Below are 24,694 nucleotides of genomic sequence, written 5' to 3'. Positions count from 1 at the left end.
CACAAGTCATTTTTCCAACAATTGTTCACAGACAGATTTCACTTATAATTCACTGTATCACAATTCCAGTGTGTCAGAAGTTTACATACACTAAGTTGACTGTGCCTTTAAACAGATTGGAAAATTACAGAAAATTAGAAGCTTCTGATAGGCTAATTGACATCATTTGAGTCAATTGGAGGTGTACCTGTGGATGAAAACTCAGCAAAAAAACAAATGTCCTCTCACTGTCAACTGCATTTATTTTCAGCAAACTTAACATGTGTAAATGTTTGTATGAACATAACAACATTCAACAACTGAGACATAAACTGAACAAGTTCCACAGACATGTGACTACCAGAAATGGAATAATGTGTCCCTGAACAAAGGGGGAGGGTCAAAATCAAAAGTAACAGTCAGTGTCTGGTGTGGTCACACGCTGCATTAAGTACTGCTGTGCATGTCCTCAAGGACTGTACCAGATTTGCCAGTTCTTGCTGTGAGATGTTACCCCACTCTTCCACCAAGGCACCTGCAAGTTCCTGGACATTTCTGGGGGGAATGGCCCTACCCATCACCCTCCAATCCAGCAGGTCCCAGACGTGCTCAATGGGATTGAGATTAGGGCTCTTCGCTGGCCATGGCAGAACACTGACATTCCTGTCTCGCAGGAAATCGTGCACAGAATGAGCAGTATGGCTGGTGGCATTGTCATGCTGAAGGGTCATGTCAGGATGAGCCTGCAGGAAGGGTACCACATGAGGGAGGATGATGTCTTCCCTGTAACGCACAGCGTTGAGATTGCCTGCAAACTCAGTCCGATGATGCTGTGACACACCGCCCCAGACCACGACGGACCCTCCACCTCCAAATCGATCCCGCTCCAGAGTACAGGTGTAACGCTCATTCCTTCGACGATAAAAGCGAATCCGACCATCACCCCTGGTGAAATAAACCGCGACTCGTCAGTGAAGAGCACTTTTTACCAGTCCTGTCTGGTCCAGCGATGGTGGGTTTGTGCCCGTTGTTGCCTGTGATGTCTGGTGAGGACCTGCCTTACAACAGGCCTACAAGCCCTCAGTCCAGCCTCTCTCAGCCTATTGCAGACAGTCTGAGCACTGATGGAGGGATTTTGCATTCCTGGTGTAACTCAGGCAGTTGTTGTTGCCAACCTGTACCTGTCCCGCAGGTGTGATGTTTGGATGTACCGATCCTGTGCAGGTGTTGTTACACGTGGTCTGCCACTGTTAGGACGATCAGCTGTCCGTCCTGTCTCCCTGTAGGGCTGTCTTAGGTGTCTCACAGTACGGACATTGCAATAAGGCACGTTCATGCAGATGAGCAGAGACCCTGGGCATCTTTCTTTTGGTGTTTTTCAGACTCAGTAGAAAGGCCTCTTTAGTGTCCTAAATGTTCATACCTGTGACCTTAATTGCCTTCCATCTGTAAGCTGTTAGTGTATTAACAACCGTTCAAAGGTGCATGTTCATTAATTGATCATGGTTCATTGAAAAAGCATGGGAAGCACTTTACAATGAAGATCTGTGAAGTTATTTGGATTTTTACTAATTATCTTTGAAAGACAGGGTCCTGAAAAATTGAAATTCATTTTTTTGCTGAGTTTATTTCAAGTTCTACCTTCAAACTCAATGCCTCTTTGCTTGACATCATGGGAAAAACAAAAGAAATCAGCCAAAATTGTAGACCTCCACAAGTCTGGTTCATCCTTGGGAGCAATTTCCAAATGCCTGAAGGTACCACGTTCATCTGTACAAACAATAGTACGCAAGTATAAACACCATGGGACCACGCAGCCGTCATACCGCTCAGGAAGCAGACGCGTTCTGTCTCCTAGAGATAAACGTACTTTGCTGCGAAAAGTGCAAATCAATCCCAGAACAACAGCAAAGAACCTTGTGAAGATGCTGGAGGAAACAGGTACAAAGTATCTATATCCACAGTAAAACGAGTCCTATATTGGCATAACCTGAACGGCCGCTCAGCAAGGAAGGAGCCACTGCTCCAAAACCGGCATAAAAAAATCCAGACTACGGTTTGCAACTGCACATGGGGACAAAGGTCGTACTTTTTGGAGAAATGTCCTCTGGTCTGAGGAAACAAAAATAGAACTGTTCGGCCATATGACCATCGTTATGTTTGGAGGAAAAATGGGGAGGCTTGCAAGCCGAAGAACACCATCCCAACCGTGAAGCATGGGGGTGGCAGCATCATATTGTGGGGGTGCTTTGCTGCAGGAGGGACTGGTGCACTTCACAAAATAGATGGCATCATGAGGGAGGAAAGGTATGTGGATATATTGAAGCAACATCTCAAGACATCAGTCAGGAAGTTAAAGCTTGGTCGCAAATGGGTCTTCCAGATGGACAATGACCCCAAGCATACTTCCAAAGTTGTGGCAAAATGGCTTAAGGACAACAAAGTCAAGGTATTGGAGTGGCCATCACAAAGCCCTGACTTCAATACCATAGAGAATTTGTGGGCAGCACTGAAAAGCGTGTGTGAGCAAGGAGGCCTACAAACCTGACTCAGTTACACCAGCTCTGTCAGGAGGAATGGGCCAAAATTCACCCAACTTATTGTGGGAAGCTTGTGGAAGGCTACCTGAAACATTTGAACCAAGTTAAACAATTTGAAGGCAATGCTACCAAATACCATCTGTCCTTAGACAACCTGAATGTGATGAAAGAAATAAAAGCTGAAATAAATCATTCTCTCTACTATTATTCTGACATTTCACATTCTTAAAATAAAGTGGTGATCCTAACTGACCTAAGACAGGGAATTTTTACTAGGATCAAGTGTCAGGAAATGTGAAAAACTGAGTTTAAATTTATTTGGCTAAGGTGTAAGTAAACTTCTGACTTCAACTGTTCATACAATTCTATGTATAAAGGCATAATGGTAGAAATGTAAAGAGCATCCGTAGGTGGTGTTGTGAGTAATAGTAGGATCCAATGTTGTGAAAGGGGACCCGCCGCATGATATTTACAGCTCCCGTTCATCATTAGTGACATCCAATCTGCACTGCATAGAAACTACCGCGATAAATTACTACAGACGAACAAAAGATGTTCCAGCACCAGCCAATTTGACAACTCCCAATTACTACTAGACCTACACTGTAAAACAATTCTGTTGTTTTAACGGTAACTAACTGGAACCAGTTACCTGTAAGTTACTGTAAAATAAGGTACAGTATGTTACCGTAAATTCTAACTAAACTTTGATTTAACAGTACATTACTGTAATGTAATGTTAAACCAATGTTTCTTTGGTATTTACGGGTACATACTGTACCTTTTTTTACAGTAAGTTACTGTAATAACGTATTATTTAAATGTTTTACTATGTATCAAATACCTGGCTTACTGTCAACCAAAACAATTATTTCATAAAAATACACGCCAACGTGTGTACCATAGGACTAAATGGTCTCTTATGGATACATTCTTAGAAGAAAAAGAGCCTGGAAGAACCTTTTGGTGTTCTAAAAATTGCCACACAGGGGAACCTTTTCAGTTCACAAAGGTTTCTCTAGGAACCCCTCTGAAATGTCTTTGAGGAATCCCTGTGTAAAGGTTCAAACCGGAACCTTTTGTGATGGGAGGGGTTAGATGTTTTACCTTTTTCATAATATATTGTAGAGGTCGCAGCCTACCAGAAGATTGTAGGCGTGGCTTATTGGAGGCATGGCTTTCAGATAGTTATTTTTGGCCACCTGCTACAGCAACTTTAATTCCTGTTCATCATGTAGAAAATGAATACACTACAAAGTGACATTTTTTTATATTTATGCATATTCTAATATAATGTTAATGACTAAGTATTGTAATAAAGTGGTAACTAGTCCAACTTTAGCACTAGAGTTACTCTGTAACCTCATTGAAATGACAAAACCGTCAATATTCAACCTTAAAATGTGATGACAATTACAACAGAACAGATGAGCAGCATTGACATTTACTCCCATGGCTGGTTTAAAAAGGATATATCTTAAAATCACGCCGCTACTAAGCCACACCTCCAGTCCAGGGTTCCTCCAGGAACCCTTTGCTACATTAAAAACAAGAAAGGTTCCTCCAAGAACCCCTCAACTAATCCAAAGTTGCAAAGATGAACCATTGACTAGCAATGAGGATCTCCATGGTTCCTCGAGTCACCACTATTTCTAGGAGTGTATAGTGATAATCGCTTTGCAATGACTCACCACATTCATCAGCTAATTTATATTCATGTTTATCCTCGGAGATTGTATCAAAATGCAGGAGAAGCGTCTCTTCAACTTAGAATGCTAGCTCTTCTGAAAGCAGGCCTGGGAGTATCAGATACTAGCTATACCCGCTTCTGTTACACCCAATCACATTTCACCTCTCTGCCAGATGCAGTGGTTTAGCATTCAGGGAGATTCATATATCCAAATTTACTTGAAATTAAACTTCAGATTGAGCCACTGAGGACTTCCTTGCAAAATTGTTCAGCTCCAGTGTGCGGAGCAAAGCAGAGCAGAGTGGAGCTCTCTTGGATAAGGCGGGCGGTGCGTTAGCTAGCGCGGGTTATGAGATACCCTTATCAAGATGGCAGGCAGGCCTACATAATAAATGTGGAAATAAAGCAGCCAGCATCTGTGATCTGCTGCAGCAGACAGCCCTTTTTTCTGGCTATATCAGAGGCACATAATAAAGCTTTGTTTAATGCCACAGCTCCTCTCCTCTGCTCTCTTCTCTTCTGTCAGGGCAGAGCTGACAAATGAAAGGGCCCTCCTGACTCCCAGATAAGCCCAGGAGATCCCGGGCTAGGGATCATGGGCCATGGAAAGAGCTGTATGTAGTCCTGTAATTATCCCATCCCGGCTGGCCGGCTGTGAGTGAGAGACAGAGACATGTGCCTGCTACCTCTCAATTAGAACACAATTCAATTGTACACCGAGGGGGTTGATGTGCGTGTGTGTGTGCATGTTTGCGCGCGCGTGTGTGCGCGTGCATGCGTGTGCGTGGGACAATAGCCAGATAGTCTGAGGTTGTGGCATTGAAGGTTTCTCCTGTAAGCTGTCTTGTGGTGACTGTGTCCGCCGCTTAGCTTTAGCCAATTAAAAATCAATTAATGAGTTCAAAGTCCTCTTGCGGGCTAATGGGATATGTATGGTTGGACTGATAAGATTCACTGTAGGTATCCTCATATGCACTACGTGCTTTATCCACCATTATATTTCAACAATAGCAGTATTTTTATATCTGTACAATCTGTGCAGACAGAAAGCAATTTGTTCGAGGTTATAAACTAATTAGCTAACACCTTTTGTTTCTAACCCCAATGAAACATTGAGCTAATTTCTTGTTGTATTTTTCAGTATTTGTGTCCAGAGGGGTTTATGAAGCAACTCGGGAGAAAATGCCCTACTTTCACATCGGATTATGAGGCATTACAATATTGCAATCGCACAAGCAAACCTTAATTCTTACAATTTGTATTTATTTATTCAGAGAGTTGAGGAAGTGGTGTACTGTATATCCTGTATGTGTTTACAATCCACATCCTCAACAGAGAGATTGACAGGAGTCAGGAGAATAAATTGCTTGATGTAGCCTGCTTGTCCATTTCTCAAGATGCCTGATCTGACATTAATGGTAGATAGACTGTACTGTTTATTGTCTTTCCCCACTTCTCCTCTCTTCCTCCCCTATCCCCCCTATCCCATCCCCCAGTAGCCCGGCGCCTTATAGGCCCATCCTCCTTTATCTGTGGTATGTGTAGTCATCCGCCCAGCCTGCAGCGCAGCAACCCACACGAGGGTCAATGGAGGTCATCCAACCGACAAACCAATCTGAGACATGCGTGTACTTCTCATGACCCAATCCGTCACTCAGAAACACTCCGCCGCCACCCTGTCTCATCCTACCGTAACCTGTCTCATGCCCCAACAATCCCAATGACAGTACACGGGATCTTATCAGGGCTGCTGAGCCTGCCCGGGGACAAGGAGGGCCGGCCCAACACACAGGTAGGTAAACCAGTCCCAGTCTTCTGGGAAGAGGTGGTTAGGTTGAGTAAGGAGGTAGGGTAGAAGCAGAATAGGGCCTAAGAGGATGCAGGTTAGCAAAAGTGTTGGTGTGCTATCTGTCCTTAGACAAGCTGAAGTTGTTTACATAAACTAGTATTAACATGTATGAATTTCTTATGGATGTGTGATATGGTCCTTATGTAGGGGCCATGTAGTAAATCATTATGGATAAAATGTCAAATCATTCAGAAATATAACCTTTCCGGAGAAGCAGAGAGTTGTGCAGTGGACAACAGGTTGTAGTGCAAACCTTATTTGACAGTAGAATGTCAACAGAAGAAATGCTGGATCCAACCATGTCAACTCCTACTAGTCACCTATGTCAACAGCCTGTCTCACCAGTCAACCCTGCAGTAAAGACTGTCAATACAATACACACCCACATTTACCATAGACAGAGTTAGCGTGACGGTGATCTGGAACTGTCTACAGCAACACAATAAATAAGCACCGTTAACGTTGACAACAGAAGTTTAATATGCTGTCAAATGGATGAAGGATTTAATGTTGCATTATGTCTTCTAGCTGGACGAGGGAGAATTCTCCACTCCGTGCGTCAGAGATGCCTCCACTCCCCGTTTTCAATGTACATGTGGGAATTGGATTCAATGTGTAGCGGACTGCAGTGTGTCACGCTCCACCTTCTCTATTATCATCTTTAACAACTGTATGTGACATGTTTACGAGTCCTCTCATTTGGAACCATTGCGTCATCTATTTTCTCCCTCCGTATGTGATCAGTCGTGAAAAGCTTCTCCCTTGTGGGCGAGGAGAGTAATGCATGTCAGAGATCAGTAGCAGCTTGGCTAGAGAGAGAGAGCGAGCGCGAGAATGAATTAATTGGCCAGTGTTACATCTGGGGAGAGTAAAACGTTCCCATCAAAGCCACTCCCATCATTATCAGATTCCCCAGCATGCTCTACTGCAGGTAGAATTTTTGTTGGATTGTTTTTAATATCTGTGTTTTTGCATGTTCATTGATTGATTGATTAATTTTCTGCCACACTAAGATAAATAGCATACATTATTCTAAACTAATCCATTCTGTTAGTTAGATTTATTGCACTGAAATGGTTGTTCCAGTTTAAATGGTTTAGATAGTCTCCTCACAATTGTTCTAACCCTGACAATCATCCTGAATGCAGGTTGTGGTTGACTAAAAAGTCCAACTGTTGGCTGGATTCCAATAGAAATTACACATCTGTAATGTGGCATATAATCCACAAGGTTCCTAACATCACTGTGTATGGGCAAAATTTGGCCATCCAAGTAAGGCATTATGACATACAGTGCATTCGGAAAGTATTCAGACCCCTTTACTTTTTACACATTTTGATACGTTACAGCCTTATTCTAAATTGGATTAAATAAAACATTTCCCTCATCAATCTACAGACAATACCCCATAATGACAAATTTCGTTTTTTTCGAAATGCTTGCAAATGTATAAAAAACAGAAATACCTTATTTACATAAATATTCAGACCCTTTGCTATGAGACTCGAAATTCAGCTCAGGTGCATCCTGTTTCCATTGATCATCCTTGAGCTGTTTTTACAACTTCATAGGAGTCCACCTGTGGTAAATTAAATTGATTGGACATGATTTGAAAAGGCTGTCTATATAAGGTCCCACAGTGCACGTCAGAGCAAAAACCAAGCCATTAGGTCGAAGGAATTGTCCGTAGAGCGCTGAGACAGGATTGTGTCGAGGCACAGATCTGGGGAAGGGTACCAAAAAATGTCTGCAGCATTGAAGGTCCCCAAGATCAAAGTGGCCTCCATCGTTCTTAAATGGAAGAAGTTTGGAACCACCAAGATTCTTCCTAGAGTTGGCCGCAAAGCAAAACTGAGAAATCTGGGGTGAAGGGCCTTGGTCAAGGAGTATACCAAGAACCCGATGGTCACTCTGACAGAGCTCCAGAGTTCCTCTGTGGAGATGGGAGAAACTTGCAGGACAACCATCTCTGCATCACTCCACCAATTAGGCCTTTATGGTAGATTGGCCAGACGGAAGCCACTCCTTAGTAAAAGGCACATGACAGCGCGCTTGAAGTTTGCCAAAAGGCACCTAAAAGACTCTCAGAGCATGAGAAACAAGATTCTCTAGTCTGATGAAACCAAGATTGTACTCTTTGGCTTGAATGCTAAGTGTCACGTCTGGAGGAAATATGGCACCATCCCTACGGTGAAGCAAGGTGGTGACCGCATCATGCTGTGGGGATGTTTTCAGCGGCAGGGACTGGGAGACTAGTCAGAATCGAGAGAAAGATGAATGGAGCAAAGTACAGAGAGATCCTAGATGAAAACCGTCTCCAGAGCGCTCAGGACCTCAGACTGGGGCGAAGGTTCACCTTTCAACAGGACAACAACAGCTAAGTGCACAGCCAAGACAACGCAGGAGTGGCTTCAGGACAAGTCTCTGAATGTCCTTGAGTGGCCCAGCCTGAGCCCGGAGTTGAACACGATCAAACATCTCTGGAGAGACCTGAAAATAGCTGTGCAGCAATGCTCCCCATCCAACTTGACAGAGCTTGAGAGGATCTGCAGAGAAGAACGGGAGAAACTATCCAAATGCAGGTGTGCTAAGCTTGTAGCGTCATAGCCAAGAAGACTCAAAGCTGTTATCGCTGCCAAAGGTGCCTCAACAAAGTACTGAGTAAAGGGTCTGAAAACGTATGTAAATGTGATTTTTCAGTGTTTTATTTTTTATTAAATGTGCAAACATTTCTAACAACCTGTTTTTGCTTCGTTGTTATGTGGTATTGTGTGTAGATTGATGAGGATTTTTTTTAAAAATGTTTTAATCCATTTTAGAATAAGTCTGTAACATAACGACATGTGGAAAAAGGCAAGGGTTCTGAATGTTGCATGAATTCAACAACCACGTCTCTGTTACTAACAAATACAGTCATGGGTGGCGACACCCGGAAAGTATGGCTCAGTGGGGGCGTGGCTTTCAACTTGTTGTTTTTGGCCAAACGCGAGTAGAAGTGGTGCACCAGTTTAAGTGGTCTATGGTTATGCCAGGTATCGATTCATTATGTTTGTGGACAGTTCTGAAGTTTTGAAAATGGTTGCTTAAGACCGTGTGCCATTAAAGAAACGTTCTTAATCCAACATGGTTGTCAAAAGTGTACGATCTCTTTGTGTAATGGTTAAAAATACAACAAGGCATTATTGCATGACACCATGGGTGTCAAGTAAATACACTTCCTAGTGTTACAAAATACCATATGAGGTGTTATTGTGTAACACTTAAAGTGTTCATTCCTTGACACTGACAGAGTGTAACAGAGTCAGCGCTAAGCAGTGTTAATTTAACACTAAAAGTGTTATTACATAGACACTGGCCCAGTGTTAAATTTAACACTGGAGAATTTGCTGTGTAGCATAACATTACATTGAATGTCATCCATTGTTGCTATTTACTGAATATCATGTTTGTTGACTCGCACACCAATGAATGGCATTGGCTGTTATTGAATAGGCCTCTAGGGAGTCTTTACGCTGTATGTTTCCCTTCTCGCTTTTGAGAAACATTTAAAATGGATTCTGAGTAAAAGTCATTCTAAAATGCATAGAGCAAAAGAGCACCTTTAATTGTCAGCGTAGTGGAATTGGGTTTTTAAAGCTTAAGTCATTGGTGTGTGGTGAGTTTGCCCATGCATGTGTTGGCAAGATTAGTTATTATTGTTAAATGCAAATAGCCTCTCATGATCCCCACATTGGATGAATTGTAGCTTGCATCCCTCCACTTTGAAAGAAAAAATTATATACTGCCCTAAATATTCATTCAACTGAATTCAGGCCATGAGAAGAATGGGAAACAGTTTCCCTTTTTCTACATTTCCCCCTATTCGGAGGGAGTGGAGACTAGAGAGGAGCCGACACAGTACACAGATGCTTTTCAAAAGCCTTATGCCAAACATGCCCCTTGTGTGGTGATAGGTACAGCGATTTGGTAAATATTTGATAGCGTGGCCTCGTGTCTTTGAATCATTGCGTCCTTTAGGAGTTGTTTTTAGGTCAGTCTGAGAGACCGTCAATGTTGATACAGGGCAGTACAGGACGTGATAGGCGGAGGAGAGTATGTTTGAAATTGACCCAGTTCAGAAAAAAAAATACTTCAACTCTGTACAAAGTATGTCAAAAGATAGCAGCGAGCCGCCGCTTCTCGGTTCTTTTCCTGCAGAGCAGTAACTCTCTATCCAGCCTCAAGAGCTTTCATCCGTGTTAAACAATATGCCCCCCTCTGTGACTGAACAGAAGCGCTGAAGAGTGAGGGTGGAGAAAACACTAAAGGCAAAATAAAGGTTGTTTACTTCAAGACATTGATTGAGCACCAAATAGTAATATGATGGGGTGTAGACTGAGAATAAACTTTAGCTGTTCAGTGAACTTGAAGATGATGAAGAAGGACCTGTATCGACCACGAGATGATTAATAGCGTGTACTTGTTATGATAAACAGGATTCTTGACATGGGAACTTCGGTCTTCTGTCTTTCTCACCTTGTTTCAAATCTGGCACTACAAAGTAATGGCAATTTGAGACTAGTGACATAACCATTCATGTACCATCGTGTCAAGTAGAACTGTAACTGATTTGGGCCTAATGCATGAATCTCTTCACATCATCATGTTCCACAGCTTCAATTGCTTGTGTCCTCGGATACCTTCTATAACAGCAACAATAATATCCATTGTATCATGTGTCGTGTGTTGATAATAGTGCAATACTTGATTCAGTATAAGTGGGTCCATTGTCCAAAGGCCTAGGCAGCCATGATGGCGATTGAACTGGATACAGACAGACAGAGGAGTGACGTCACCAGGCTTTATTAGCAATGTGGGCATTGGGGAGTAGTTGACGCTATCTGTGAAGGCTCGTTGGGGACCCTGTTAATGGAAAACTGTTATGTAAATCCAATCGAATTAAAATTAGAACCACACTACTCATGTCTAAGGTATGCAGAGGGAGAGTGGAGTTGAGTGGGGGGAGGGTTGTTAAATTATATTATTACTGCAGCTAATTTGCATAAACCAATTGGCTGTAGGGCAGTATTTCCTTTCACCCTGGTATTAACTACCATTACTAAACCAAATAGGGAAAATGAGTCGTATTTTGTTTAGTTTTCGGATTGATGAATGAAATCTGTTGGAAGGCATAGATCTCTTCTTTCAAAATAAGTAATTATTTCATCCCACTCCTTTATTTGGTTGGTCGTACTTCAGCAGATATAGGACAAAGTTCATAGTTTGTCAGTATGCATTTTTATGATCAGATCCTGTATGCAGCGTGTATCCCTACTGAACACGGCATGCATGGTGTAGGGCCCGTCAAACTCGACTCTGGACCTCGAAGCACGTTTCTCTGCATTTTGTCATTGTTCCCCTCTTATCGGGGACTTAGGCCTAAAACACCAGGTGGGTGCAATTAATTATCAGGTAGAACAGAAAACCAGCAGGTTCCAGACTTCGTAGGGTAAGAGTTGCATACCCCTGGTGTAGGCTATATATTGTCATCTTCCTCTAGAACACGTGTCAAACTCATTCCACGGAGGTCCGAGTGCCCGCTGGTTTTCGCTCCACCCTTGTACTTGATTGATGGCGGTTATTAATTAATAAGGAACTCCCCTCACCTTGTTGTCGAGGTCTTAATTGAAAGGAAAAAAACAAAAACCTGCAGACACTCAGCCTTTAATGGAATGAGTTTGACACCCCTGCTCTAGAAATTATGCAAGAATCTCAGTGTGCATCAGTTCATTCCTGAGGACTCATATTGTCGTATTATCCTCACGGTTAATGGTGCGTTCAAGACAACTGGGAACTCGAGAGAGAAAAAAAACGAGGTCAAAACATGACATCGGTGATCTTCAGGTTGGAAAGTCGGAGCTCTAGAAAGAGGATCGAGTTTCGGACTTGGAATTCCGAGTTGGAGGACCGTTTAAAAAGATATTTTTCTCATCCCAGCTCATTTTTTTCCAGAGTTCCCAGTTGTCTTGAACACACTGAAGTTGAATATTTCCGAGTTCCCAGTTGTTTTGAAAACGGCATAATAGGCGAGTTATCCCGTATAATGACAAGCATTCTCTCAATCGACAAATGCAGCAGGGAGATCATTGTGATGCTAACACACATACAGCGCATTGAAAATAGTGTTGAGGACTCCACTGTGGCACTAAGTACACGTGACAGCACCTCAAATCTCTCTGATTCCTCGCTGAATGGATTATTAATTAATAATGCCTGCCTGCTTGCCCACCTGCCTGCTTCAAGTTTAAGGCCCTAAGACCCAAGTGTTTGCTATCTGTTTATGACGGATTAACCTCTAAAATTAGATGTGTGACAAAGGGCATGTGGCAGACCAGGTTGAACAGCACCTTAAATACTGGAGCACATTTATGCTTCATCCCAAATGGCACTCTATTCCCAACATAGTGCAAAACGTTTGACCAGAGCCTTATGGGCCCTGGTCAAAAGTAGTGTACCATGTAGGGAATAGGGTGATATTTGGAACGCTTACTCAGTCTCATGGAAAACAGCACCGTGAGACATATCGAGTTACTGTGTGTGCATCACTATGCAGCAGTGAGATCAACCCCAGCTATTTTAGAGCATGGAACAGTGGGCATTGTGTGTGTGTGGATAGTGCCCGATGTGTGTATGGGTGGGAGGGTTTTGTGAGTGCTGCATACCTGTGTGCATGTGTGGGTGTGTATATCACACCACACATTTCTCTGTGTCATATGCCAAGAAATGGCCTGTCCCTGCACCCTCTGATTTTCTCACGTGTGCTGGACGCCACTAACTTGACTCAGATCTCTAAATAGAGAGATACAGTAGTTACCTAGAGAGTACCATCCTTCCTACCACCAGGCCCAAGACTATACTACACTGAAGTAAGTGGCGCAGTTGGCCATTACATTACCCAGAGTAATATCCACCTGTAATTAGGCCTGCGCTACTGAGCTCAATGTGTTCTCATTTACAAGCCAGAGCCCCTGGCTGCATGGCTCCACTGAATCATAGTGTCAGACAGCTCCATAAAATGCTCAGTTAAACAATTATGTGCTTTTATAGCTGCCGCACCTGACCATGAGAATATCATAAGGCTTTGTTGTCTTTGAAACTGGTCTTGGGAGTATTATACACATTGTAAAAAATTATTTTGATTTTATCAACTGAAAAAAAACACGTTCTTTCAACACTCAACCGACTTTTCTGCTTTGGTTAAACGTAATAAATAACATAAATACAAACTAAATTATACTGTATATACAACAAATATTTTTCCATGTTGTACCAAGTAGATTTTTCACTTTGGAATGACTTAATCAAGATATTAAGTTGGTTCCATAAAATAAAATAATGACTCATAAAGACTTTCGTCACATAAAACTTCCACATTAGCTGGTTACAATACAGTAACCAAATGGTGATCTCATCAATGGATGGCTTTAGTATCACAGTACGTACAGTTGAAGTCGGAAGTTTCCATACACTTAGGTTGGAGTCATTAAAGCTCGTTTTTCAACCACTCCACAAATTTCTTGAAGACAAACTATAGTTTTGGCAAGTCGGTTAGGACATCTACTTTGTGCATGACACAAGTAATTTTTCCAACAATTGTTTACAGACAGATTATTTCACTTATAATTCACTATGTCACAATTCCAGTGGGTCAGAAGTTTACATACACTAAGTTGAGTGTGCCTTTATTAAACAGCTTGGAAAATTCCAGAAAATGATGTCATGGCTTTAGAAGCTTCTGATAGGCTAATTGACATCATTTGAGTCAATTGGAGGTGTACCTGTGGATGTATTTCAAGGCCTACCTTCAATCTCAGTTCCTCTTTGCTTGACATCATGGGAAAATCAAAAGAAATCAGCCAAGACCTCAGAAAAAAATTGTAGACCTCCACAAGTCTGGTTCATCCTTGGGAGCAATTTCCAAATGCCTGAAGGTACCACGTCCATCTGTACAAACAATAGTATGCAAGTATAAACACCATGGGACCACACATCCGTCATAACGCTCAGGAAGGAGACGCGTTCTGTCTCCTAGAGATGAACGCACTTTGGTGCGAAAAGTGTAAATCAATCCCAGAACAACAGCAAAGGACCTTGTGAAGATGCTGGAGGAAACATGTACAAAAGTATCTATATCCACAGTAAAATGAGTCCTATATTCGACATAACCTGATAGGCCGCTCAGCAAGGAAGAAGCAACTGCTCCAAAACCGCCATAAAAAAGCCAAACTACGGTTTGCAACTGCACATGGGGACAAAGATTGTACTTTTTGGAGGAATGTCCTCTGGTCTGATAAAACAAAGGGCATTTGGCAGACCAGGTTGAACAGCACCTTCAATACTGGAGCACACTCTGGTCTGATGGCCATGATGACCATCATTATGTTTGGGGGGGGAGGCTTGCTAGCCGAAGAACACCATCCCAACCGTGAAGCACAGGGGTGGCAGCATCATGTTGTGGGGGTGCTTTGCTGCAGGAGGGACTGGTGCACTTCACAAACTAGATGGCATCATGACGAAGGGAAATTATGTGGATATATTGAAGCAACATCTCAAGACATCAGTCAGGAAGTTAAAGCTTGGTCGCAAATGGGTCTTCCAAATGGACAATGACCCAAAGCATACTTCCAAAGTTGTGGCAAAATGCCGTAAGGACAACAAAGTCAAGGTATTGGAGTGGCCATCACAAAGGCCTGACCTCAATCCTATAGAATATTTGTTTGCAGAACTGAAAAGGCGTGTGCGAGCATGGAGGCCTATAAACCTCACTCAGTTACACCAGCTCTGTCAGGAGGAATGCACCAAAATTCACCCAACTTATTTTGGGAAGCTTGTGGAAGGCTACCCAAAATGTTTGATCCAAGTTAAACAATTTAAAGGCAATGCTACCAAATACAAATTGAGTATTTGACCCACTGGGAATGTAATGAAAGAAATAAAAGCTGAAATAAATCATTCTCTCTACTATTATTCTGACATTTCGTGTTCTTAAAATAAAGTGGTGATCCTAACTGTCTTAAGACAGGAAATTTTGACTAGGATAAAATTTCAGGAATTGTGAAAAACTGAGTTTAAATATATTTGGCTAAGGTGTATGTAAACTTCCGACTTCAACTGTACATCGATTAGACGCCGATGTCATTTAAGAATCAGTGCTGGTACAGAACATTCAATCATCAAAATTAGAAAAAATAGAACAGAACAGAACACATAGGATGAAATTCACTCTCACGGGTGGCCAAAAAGAACAATAAGAAAGCCACGCCCCCAACTATTCTGATAGACTTCTGTCGCTACGTTCCACCCAACGCTATGTAATGTGTGTGTAATCTTTATTTAACTAGGCAAGTCAGTTAAAACAAATTCTTATTTACAATGACGGCCTGCCCCGGGACTGTAGTGACACCTCTTGCACTGAGATGCAGTGTCTTAGACCGCTGTGCCACTCGGGAGCCCACATGTGAATGCATACAATGTTTAAAAGCTTTAATTTTATTTTTGTATTTCTCCAGTATCTTTCCTGAAGGAGAAAGCCTCCACTTCTATGTAAAACATAATCAAATGAAAAGTAAATACTACAATATAGTACAGTCCTGAGTAACACAACAGTAAAAACTACAGTATAGTACAATCCTCATTAAAACTTTGTTCCAGACATTATTATGAGCCGTCCTCATATAAGTCTTCTACATATCAAAGTAAAGTGCCATTGTGCCACTTTATGTCTATATCAGGGCAGTGATTCAAGGGTTGAGGACACGGAGGGGCAGGGTCCACACACACACACACACACACACACACACACACACACACACACATGATGATCATAATGTAGCCAATGTGTGTTAAGGAGGCGTATTAAGGGGCCCTATTTTAGAGAGCCATTCACATGAGGCAGCAGAAGCCATAAATCAATCATTCAAAATAAATCATAAACCGCTTTTTCCTGCACAACATCACTGCCACACGTTCACTCTCTGATTGGCTTCTCTTTTAAAGGTAAGTTATCCGATCGTCTCGGCTCAGTCTATGAAGGCAAATAATATTCTGAGAAATATGTGAGAGCAATTAAAGCAGATAGGTCTTTTGAATGTTTCAAGTATGTGTTATTTTTTGGTTAAGACCGTTGTCGATAGCAATCTGCCATGTAAAGTAGAATTTGGGTTGACATTGTTCAAATAGGAAATGTGTTCGCTTTTCAGGGATTATTTCCTGTAAATTAACGATACAAATAGATTAAGTGTCAGTAGTTGCCAGCAGTGTGTATGGTTTGTGTTTACCTCATTGGGGCTAGTGTGTTAACGCTTAACCAGTCACACCTCATATCTTTGCGCATATTTACAATGAGTAATTCTTGTTATAAAATTGTATTTTAATGGTGTTTGACCTGCTTGGTTGTAAAATGGGGCATTGATTTTGAGTCCCCTCCCACCGTTACTCAGTGGCAGGAGAGGGCAATCTGAGACGTGTGTGTGTGTGCGTGTGCGTGTGTGTGTGAGCCTGGGTCCGTTCACACGCGTGTCTCTACTTTGGTGTAAGGAGCCAAGAGGGTTTATTTTAACACTGGGGACTAATAAGGCTTCTCTACCAGTAGAACAGCATGTCACCGGAAAGGTCACAAGTTTGATCTTTCCTTGTAATGTCACAATGGTGACATTAAAGCAGACAGCCTTTTTACTCAATGGACCTCAGTTATTTGGTGGCCCGGTGCAGTATATACTGCAACAATGCCCTTGGTCGGTCAAAATGTCCCCTTGCACAGTAGCTCATGCTAGCACCAAAGGTGATAATGGCTCAAGGGTATAGCACCACACACTTGAGGGGAGAGGAGAAATCCTGAGAAAATGTAAGGAAAAAAAAAAAAAAAAGGATCTTGAGTATTTAAACCTTTTTCTCCTTCATCGTTTTCTATCATCGGACAATTCCATCCAAGGACCCTGTTAACCCTGACAGTCAACCCCTGTTCTCTGGGTAATAAGAGAGCCAAGGTCAGACTCTTTTATCTAAGTCAGGACATGAGGACCTTGTGGGGGACCTTGATTATCACCCAGATAATCACAACTGTTTTTTCCAATAACTTCTATGATAAGAGTGATTTTTTTTTTTTTTTTACTGTAGCCCATACTAATCACAAGTCTAATACATGTGTGATGTAACCTATTACGGTACATTATTTTCATAAGTGATAATTGTTCCTAGTACGACACATTGACTCTTACATCTCTGATACTTTCCATATGATGTCTAGTGTTGGGAATGTTCTGCCAATAAACCTCTGACCACAACTATGTTGGCTCCCCAGCAGTACTCATAAACCAGAACAGCCATGTCTGAGGGGTGAGTCTGTAACTGTCACACTCTGTGTCTTTCAATCAATCACCCAACTATGGCAATGTTGTCAATATGGGACAGAAAATAATGCCTTCTTTCGATTTGTTTGTTTGTTTGTTTGGTTTGCAATATGTTGAAACAGACCGGTAAGTCAGTTTTGGACATATTTTTCCCCCCCTCATACCCTTTGTTGTACCTCATATCTTAGAAATGCCCTTTTGTTCATTACTTTGCTTTGTTTTGCACAATCAAACCTTTGTAATGGTCATTTTGGTACTGTATACATATGCTATGCAGGCAGTTAGCATGTCATGCTTATGAATAGCCACACTGACATCTTGGCAACAGCTTGTGGGACTTAACATGTTAGACGTTATAATCTATCAGCAATTACTGAGTAATTGTCGTGTCGCAAGGCCATTTGTCTCGGGCTAACTGATAATCATCCAAATGATCCCAAGACCACCGTCGCAGTATCAACACGGAAGGATTCATTTGGTATCAATAACGAGCCACATACACAGTAGAAATGAGCCCATTGCTCTCTAAGACTGTGCTTCAATGAAGTCTGGTGATTTGGTGGCGGAGCATTACATTCTATTACATTAGGAACCACAGCTCATCCTAATCAATAGAGACAGGCGGTTGTATGCTCTGTGGCTCCGCTGTAATAGAGACCACATATGACTATAGGCTAACATCATCAGTGACTGTAATGAATAAGCCTACCTACATATGAAGATGTGCTAACATGATTAGTGACTGTAATGAGCCTATAATATACCTGGTATGTCTCATCTCTCTTTCAGAAAAAGACAAAGTACTCAGCAACCCGCAGGTTACTGCTGAAGGTAGGTCGGTCTGGTGGGAGTTTCTTTCTGTATGGAAGTGAACAAGAAAATGTATTCATAGTACTGATAGCATACTGTATGTATGTTTAGCAGGCTGCATATGACTAGTACACATGTTCAGATGTAGGATCTTAATTTGACCTACAGTATATTGTCACAGTAAACAATCTGGATCCGGCCCACAAGGATGTCCAAACCGGCCTGCGAGCGGTTTGAGGACAAAAAAATATACGCTACCGTTCAAAAGTTTGGGGTCACTAAGAAATGTACTTGTTTTTAAAAGAAAAGCTACTTTTTTGTCCATCAAAATAACATCAAATTGATCTGAAATACATTGTAGACATTGTTAATGTTGTAAATGACTATTGTAGCTGGAAATGGCTGATTTTTAATGGAATATCTACATAGGCGTACAGAGGCCCATTATCAGCAACCACCACTTCTGTGTTCCATTGGCACGTTGTGTTAGCTAATCCAAATGGATCATTTTAAAAGGCTCATTGATCATTATAAAAGCCTATTGCAATTATGTTAGCACAGCTAAAAACTGTTGTTCTGATTAAAGAAGCAATAAAACTGGCCTTTTTTAGACTAGTTGAGTATCTGGCGCGTCAGCATTTGTGGGTTTGATTACAGGCTCAAAGAAATATGCCTTTCCAGCTACAATAGCCATTTACAACATTAACAATATCTACACTGTATTTCTGATCAATTTGATGTTATTTTAATGGACAAAAACATGTGCTTTTCTTTCAAAAATAAGAACATTTCCAAGTGACCCCAAACTTTTGAACGGTAGTGTATATTATATATACTGAGCATACAAAACAGAACAGCCTCAACTCATCGGGGCATGGACTCCACAAGGTGTCAAAAGCGTTCCACAAGGATGCTGGCCCATGTTAACTCCAATGCTTCCCACAGTTGGCTGGATGTCCTTTGGGTGGTGGACCGTTATTTAGACACACAAGAAACTGTTGAGCGTGAAAAACCCTGCAGCGTTGCATTTCTTGACACACTCAAACCTGGCACCTACTACCATACCCCATTCAAAGGCACTTAAATATTTGTCTTGCCCATTCACCCTCTGAATGACACACAATCCATGTCTCAAGTGTCTCAAGGCTTAAAAATCCTTATTTAACCTGTCTTCTCCCCTTCATCTACACTGATTGAAGTGACATCAATAAGGGATCATAGCTTTAATCTGGATTCACCTGGTCAGTCTATGTCATGGAAATATGTTTTTTTTTGGGGGGGGGGGTGGACAAATCCAATACAAAAACTATGGATAGAGGACCATTTTTTTTCACATTTTGACGGTGTGAAAATATAACACATTTTCAGTGAGGCCGCCCCGGACCTCATTGGAGACTGAATACGGGCAAAATTTGTTTGACACCCCTGCTTTAGTCCATAATGTTGCTTGATAGGTGGTTAGGCTATTACCTTGCCAAACGTAGGCTAGATGAAAAGTGCAATACTGTTAATTTAATATAACTGTGCGCTAGAGTGGGTTTTCAGTGAATTTATGTACATCACAAAATTCTCAGCACCAAAGAATTATCAAATGAAGATCCTACAACTGTACACACACAACAACAACAACAACAACATACAAGTGCCTAGAAAATCATGTTCGTCTAAACTAATTGCAATAATAAATACAAGTTCAAAAACACTTGAAAACAGACTATTTTGTACGTCATTTAAACTATGAATTGTATTGTGTTATCATTAAGTTGTTCAGTCATGTTTCCTTACAGCAAAAACTACTGAAGAAAGCTGGGGTCTTGCTGGTCCAGGAGCAAAGCAACAAGGTGACAGAGAGGGAGAGCACCTTGAACGAGAGAGTACCACCGCTGAAACTCTCCGGCCTATCTGTGCAAGAGCTTCAGGTATGCTTACATAGCGCTAAGGCCCAACGTTCAAGTACCTATATAGTGCACTTCTATTGTCCAGGGTGTATATGGCTCTGGACACAGATGAGCAGTATTTCTGTTACATGTTTTTGAAATATGTATTTCAATTTGTATTTCACTGGCCTGAACTACAATTCAATGTATTTTGTAACAAGATACAGTACTTTTGAGATCTGTATTTTTATTTTGTAAAATACAAAATACTTTTCTAAACCATTTTTTTTATAGTGGTTCACAATTTATCGGCCCCCTTTCACCCTGCATTGGTATCAGAAGTCTGATGGCACTATGGTGTGATAAAAGTGTCTGGTAAATGACCAAGATGTAAATGTAAAAATGAACACTTGCAGGGAATTATTCTAATGATCTCCTCACCATGAAACAAGGCCAAAACGAATACCCAGTGTGCTTTGCAATTGTTTCTTTTTACATAAACATTTACATTTTGCTCATTTAGCAAACACTCTTCTCCAGAGTAACTTACAGTCAGTGCATTCAACTAAGGTAATTAAACAACCAAATATCAAATTAAATCAAAGCTTATTTGTCACGTGCGCCGAATACAACAGGTGTAGTAGACCTTACAGTGAAATGCTTACTTACAGGCTCTAACCAATAGTGCAAAAAGGGTATTAGGTGAACAATAGGTAAGTAAAGAAATAAAACAACAGTAAAAAGACAGGCTATATGCAGTAACGAGGCTATAAAAGTAGCGAGGCTACATACAGACACTGGTTAGTCAGGCTGAGTGAGGTAGTATGTACAGTATATGTAGATATGGTTAAAGTGACTATGCATATATGATGAACAGAGAGTAGCAGTAGCGTAAAAGAGGGGTTGGCGGGTGGTGGGTGGCGGGTGGTGGGTGGCGGGACACAATGCAGGTAGCCCAGTTAGCCAATGTGCGGGAGCAGTGGTTGGTCGGACCAAATATTGTACTTGCAAATGAATTTAGAAAATACCTAAAATAACTGTATTTTGATTAAATACAATACTTTGCAGAAGTATTTGCTCTTTTATTTTGATACATTGGTCTTTAGAGTATTTTTTAATTGTAGCAAGATAGTATATCTGCCCATCTCTGGCTCTGGTCAAAGGTAGTAGGAAATAAGGTGCTATTTGGGGCGCAGATAGTAGCCATCCAAGCTTACGTTGTCAGGATTTATTCCCTGACGCGCTGTTGGTAAAGAACACCATCTCCTTTTTTGTTTAGACGTGTCAAAATAAATACAAATTGTAGCGCCCTTCTACCTGTCTCATTGATGAGTGAATGGAATTTTAAAGAGGTGGCTTTTGTAGTCTGTTTGATGCATCCTCCCAGAGTACTTTTTCAATAGTCCTTGGTGGCTTATAGATGACTGAGTCTTTTTTCTTCACAGGAGCTCTGTAAGGAACTGCACAGGAAATGTGACACAGTGGACGAGGCACGATACGATATCGAAGCCAAAGTACTCAAGAATGAGAAAGAGGTTTGCTTTTTGTAATGTAAATGAAATGAGTTTACACTGTCAGACTCAGGACAGTTACCTGAAGTTACCTGACATCTATGAAAGTGCCTCAAAGTGTATTTCGTCGAAGATAACTATTTTTATACTGACTTCTATTGGTGACTTCAATATTCTGGAAGTTCCAAAAGTGCCACAAAATGCATTCTTTTTCAAATAAAAGCATTTTGATTTTCATTGAAATGCCAAGACCATAAATGGCAACATGCTTAGCTGATAAGGGTACAGGAGAGTGAACCTTTTTTCTGTATCTCAGCTCGTGGACCTGAATGCAAAGATCACCGAGCTGAAGGGGGGGAAGCGACCTAACCTCAAGAGGGTCAAGAAGTCTGCCGATGCTATGCTGGGGGCTCTGACTGAGGCCAAACTCAGCTCCAAGTCAGACTTTAAGTCCAACCTGAAGACAGTCAAGAAGGACAAGAAGGAAGAGGAGGTAAGACTAGGAAGTTTAGAATAATAAACTCATGCAATGGCGTCAGGTAATGTTATAGTTTACAGCGCAGTTTCAGCTGGTATTGTATTTCCTTGGTGCATAGTACACAAACATGTGGTACCAATGGGTACTTAGTCCAAATAATTCAACACATTTGGTAAAGGTTTGATTCAAATGATACTGATCAAGATACAGAGTTCACTGGTCTTGTTGCCGTGTCCGAGTCGTGGTTGATCATCCATACTGTATGTGACCATGGTAACCAGGCCGTCATTGTAAATAAGATGTTTTTCTTAATTGACCTTCCCGGTAAAATAAAGGTTACTGTCCATTCTCTTCGCAGAAAGCAGACCCGGGTGACTGGCGTAAGAATGTGGAGTCCATGTCTGGAATGGAGGGCAGGAAGAAGCTTTTCAATAGCTGAAACAGTTGAAATACACTGGCTCTGTAGAGATCTGTGGCTGCATTACCTGATTGTTTACTAATTCATATTTAGGATTTTCATGAAAATATATTTTTGCAGTGAGATTGTGTGTTTTCGGAGAAAAGTATGAAGTGTGAGGTATTTTACACTAAAGACTATGGGAACTATTTCGACTGTGGGAACTAATCAATATTTTTATTAAAAACGATTTAGTGTTGGCTACTTTGGATAATTATTTTTCGACGTCATGTTTGATTTAGATTCCTATAAAGAGAAAATAGTACAATGTGGAACAACGTAATATACTCATCATATTAGTTCATTTTGTAAATATTCAATTCCAGTTTGTTATTAAAACATCAATGATTCTGTTTTGGTTTAATATCTGTGTGTCTGCCAATATTGCTGATAAAAAAAAAATATGATGAAGTTAGTTGTCTTTCATGTTGTTTACCTTTGTCATATTGCAATATGCAAATATTAAATACACATACAGCGTAGATGCTGTTTATAACATGGATAAGCCACTCAATGTGTAGTTCTGGCTTTTCAAGAGCAGTTCTCCTTTCAGCCTGTGGGTGACGCTATAGACAAGCAGTTGGACTGTTTAACCAAGGTTGCCCTTTTCAGTTCATTCCTATCACCACTAGGGTGTGTTAAAACATTACCCTTTCATTTAAAAGTTGACCTGTGGCTGGTTTGTGCTTACAAATGATACCTGGGAGGTATCACTCACTCTCTCTGGCCTTTGGTTATCAATGCCAAAGTCAACAATTAGCATGATGATCACAGTCTTCCCTGGGCCAAAGACTCCTTGCAAAGTAAGGAGACGTTTGAGTAGTTGTGTAGTTCAGGTGAATTACACCTTGAAGTCATTGAAGCGACCGAAACTGTTTGAATTCAACAGACATAAACATAAGAGCTTTCTAAAATGGGTGCCATACTGCGACCAATATGCTGCTATAAATGACCTATAAAACCAGTCATAAGAGTGTCTAAGTCCATAGTACTGCATTGGAGAGGGGAGGCAATGTTTTGGCAGAGAAAGAGGTGGCTAGAGGAAGGGAAGGGCAGTATGGAACAATGTATCCTCTCTGCAGATCATACAGATGGTACAGAGGCACATATAGGTGTGTGACCTGCCATAGGGGCACAAAGGGTGGAGGAAGTCAAGCAGCATGCTTCAGCATTCATTTTTATATGGCAGTGACGGGTTGTTATTGTTTTTCTGTGATAAAGGACATAACCCTTTCCACAGCTCTCTTTGGCGTGAGACACGTTTGCCAGTGCTGATAGGAAAATGGTCAAGGCAAATGTGATCGGGGTAAACATTTGCAGTGTCTGACAGAGGCTCTAAAACGATCGACATGCTGTATGCAATGTGTTGTGGGAAACTTAATTTTGTTTATATTTACAATACAGTACAATGTGATTCTTCAGGTAGCAGATACTCCTCTAATAAAGTTGTTTTTACGTTTTATGATTAGCAGATGGCCCAGTTTTGAACGAAAGCAGATGCGGGCCCCGTAGTAATATTAAACATCCCACACGATGTTATACGTGACCTTGCTGTGACTGGACTGCAGGAATGATTTCAATGGTTTGTTGTCTGTTGCTTTCCTGTATGTCACTGTTATTTACACTGAAACAATCAAGGAACAAGGCTTAAGATCCACTTTGAGTACATGTAAAGGGTTGGTATTAAAATCAGTTGCTCAACATGCAGTGGCCTGCAAAGCTTTGATTGGCTCATATAGCATCAGTAGACAGCTTGGCCAGGCTTGTGAGATACAATAATTGGCTAGGCTACATTGAAGTGTGGGAAATCAACTTTGCTATAAAAGAAGTATGTTGTTCATTGCTCTCTCTTCCATGTCTGGCAATCGTTGACAGTGTAATATTTCCTTTCAGCAGTCGCCCTGTAAAATGCATGCATTCTATATCAGACTAGTGACATTTCCTTAAATGACAATAAACAAGGGTTACCCACTAGGGAGGTTGTTGAAGTCATTCTTTCAGAACTAACCAATGAAAGTACCCAGTCTTCCATTTATGGGCATCAGTCGGCATGGCAAGATCACTGGAGGGCCGTGGGGGAGATGCTCTTTAAGGCCCATTGAAAGTAGTGACCTGA

General features: G+C 41.3%; 1 protein-coding gene and 1 long non-coding RNA gene across 2 annotated transcripts; both read left to right on the top strand.

Moving 5' to 3' along the window:
• Positions 1-15,921: 15,921 nt before the first annotated feature.
• On the top strand, positions 15,922-17,431 carry LOC139534195 (uncharacterized). The gene is made up of 2 exons (XR_011666921.1): positions 15,922-16,093; positions 17,343-17,431. It is a non-coding gene; the product is annotated as an uncharacterized lncRNA (long non-coding RNA).
• A 255-nt stretch (positions 17,432-17,686) lies between these two features.
• Positions 17,687-22,989, top strand: LOC139533310 (troponin I, slow skeletal muscle-like). Its single transcript, XM_071331371.1, has 6 exons — positions 17,687-17,698; positions 18,235-18,276; positions 20,043-20,174; positions 21,578-21,667; positions 21,960-22,136; positions 22,480-22,989. Exons 1-6 carry the CDS (start codon positions 17,687-17,689, stop codon positions 22,558-22,560), a joined length of 534 nt encoding a protein of 177 aa, XP_071187472.1. The 3' UTR covers positions 22,561-22,989.
• The last annotated feature ends 1,705 nt before the right edge of the window (positions 22,990-24,694 follow it).

This window comes from Salvelinus alpinus, chromosome 11, assembly GCF_045679555.1.
Source record: "Salvelinus alpinus chromosome 11, SLU_Salpinus.1, whole genome shotgun sequence".
NCBI lineage: Eukaryota > Metazoa > Chordata > Actinopteri > Salmoniformes > Salmonidae > Salvelinus > Salvelinus alpinus.
This window is presented reverse-complemented; position numbering and strand designations above follow the sequence as displayed.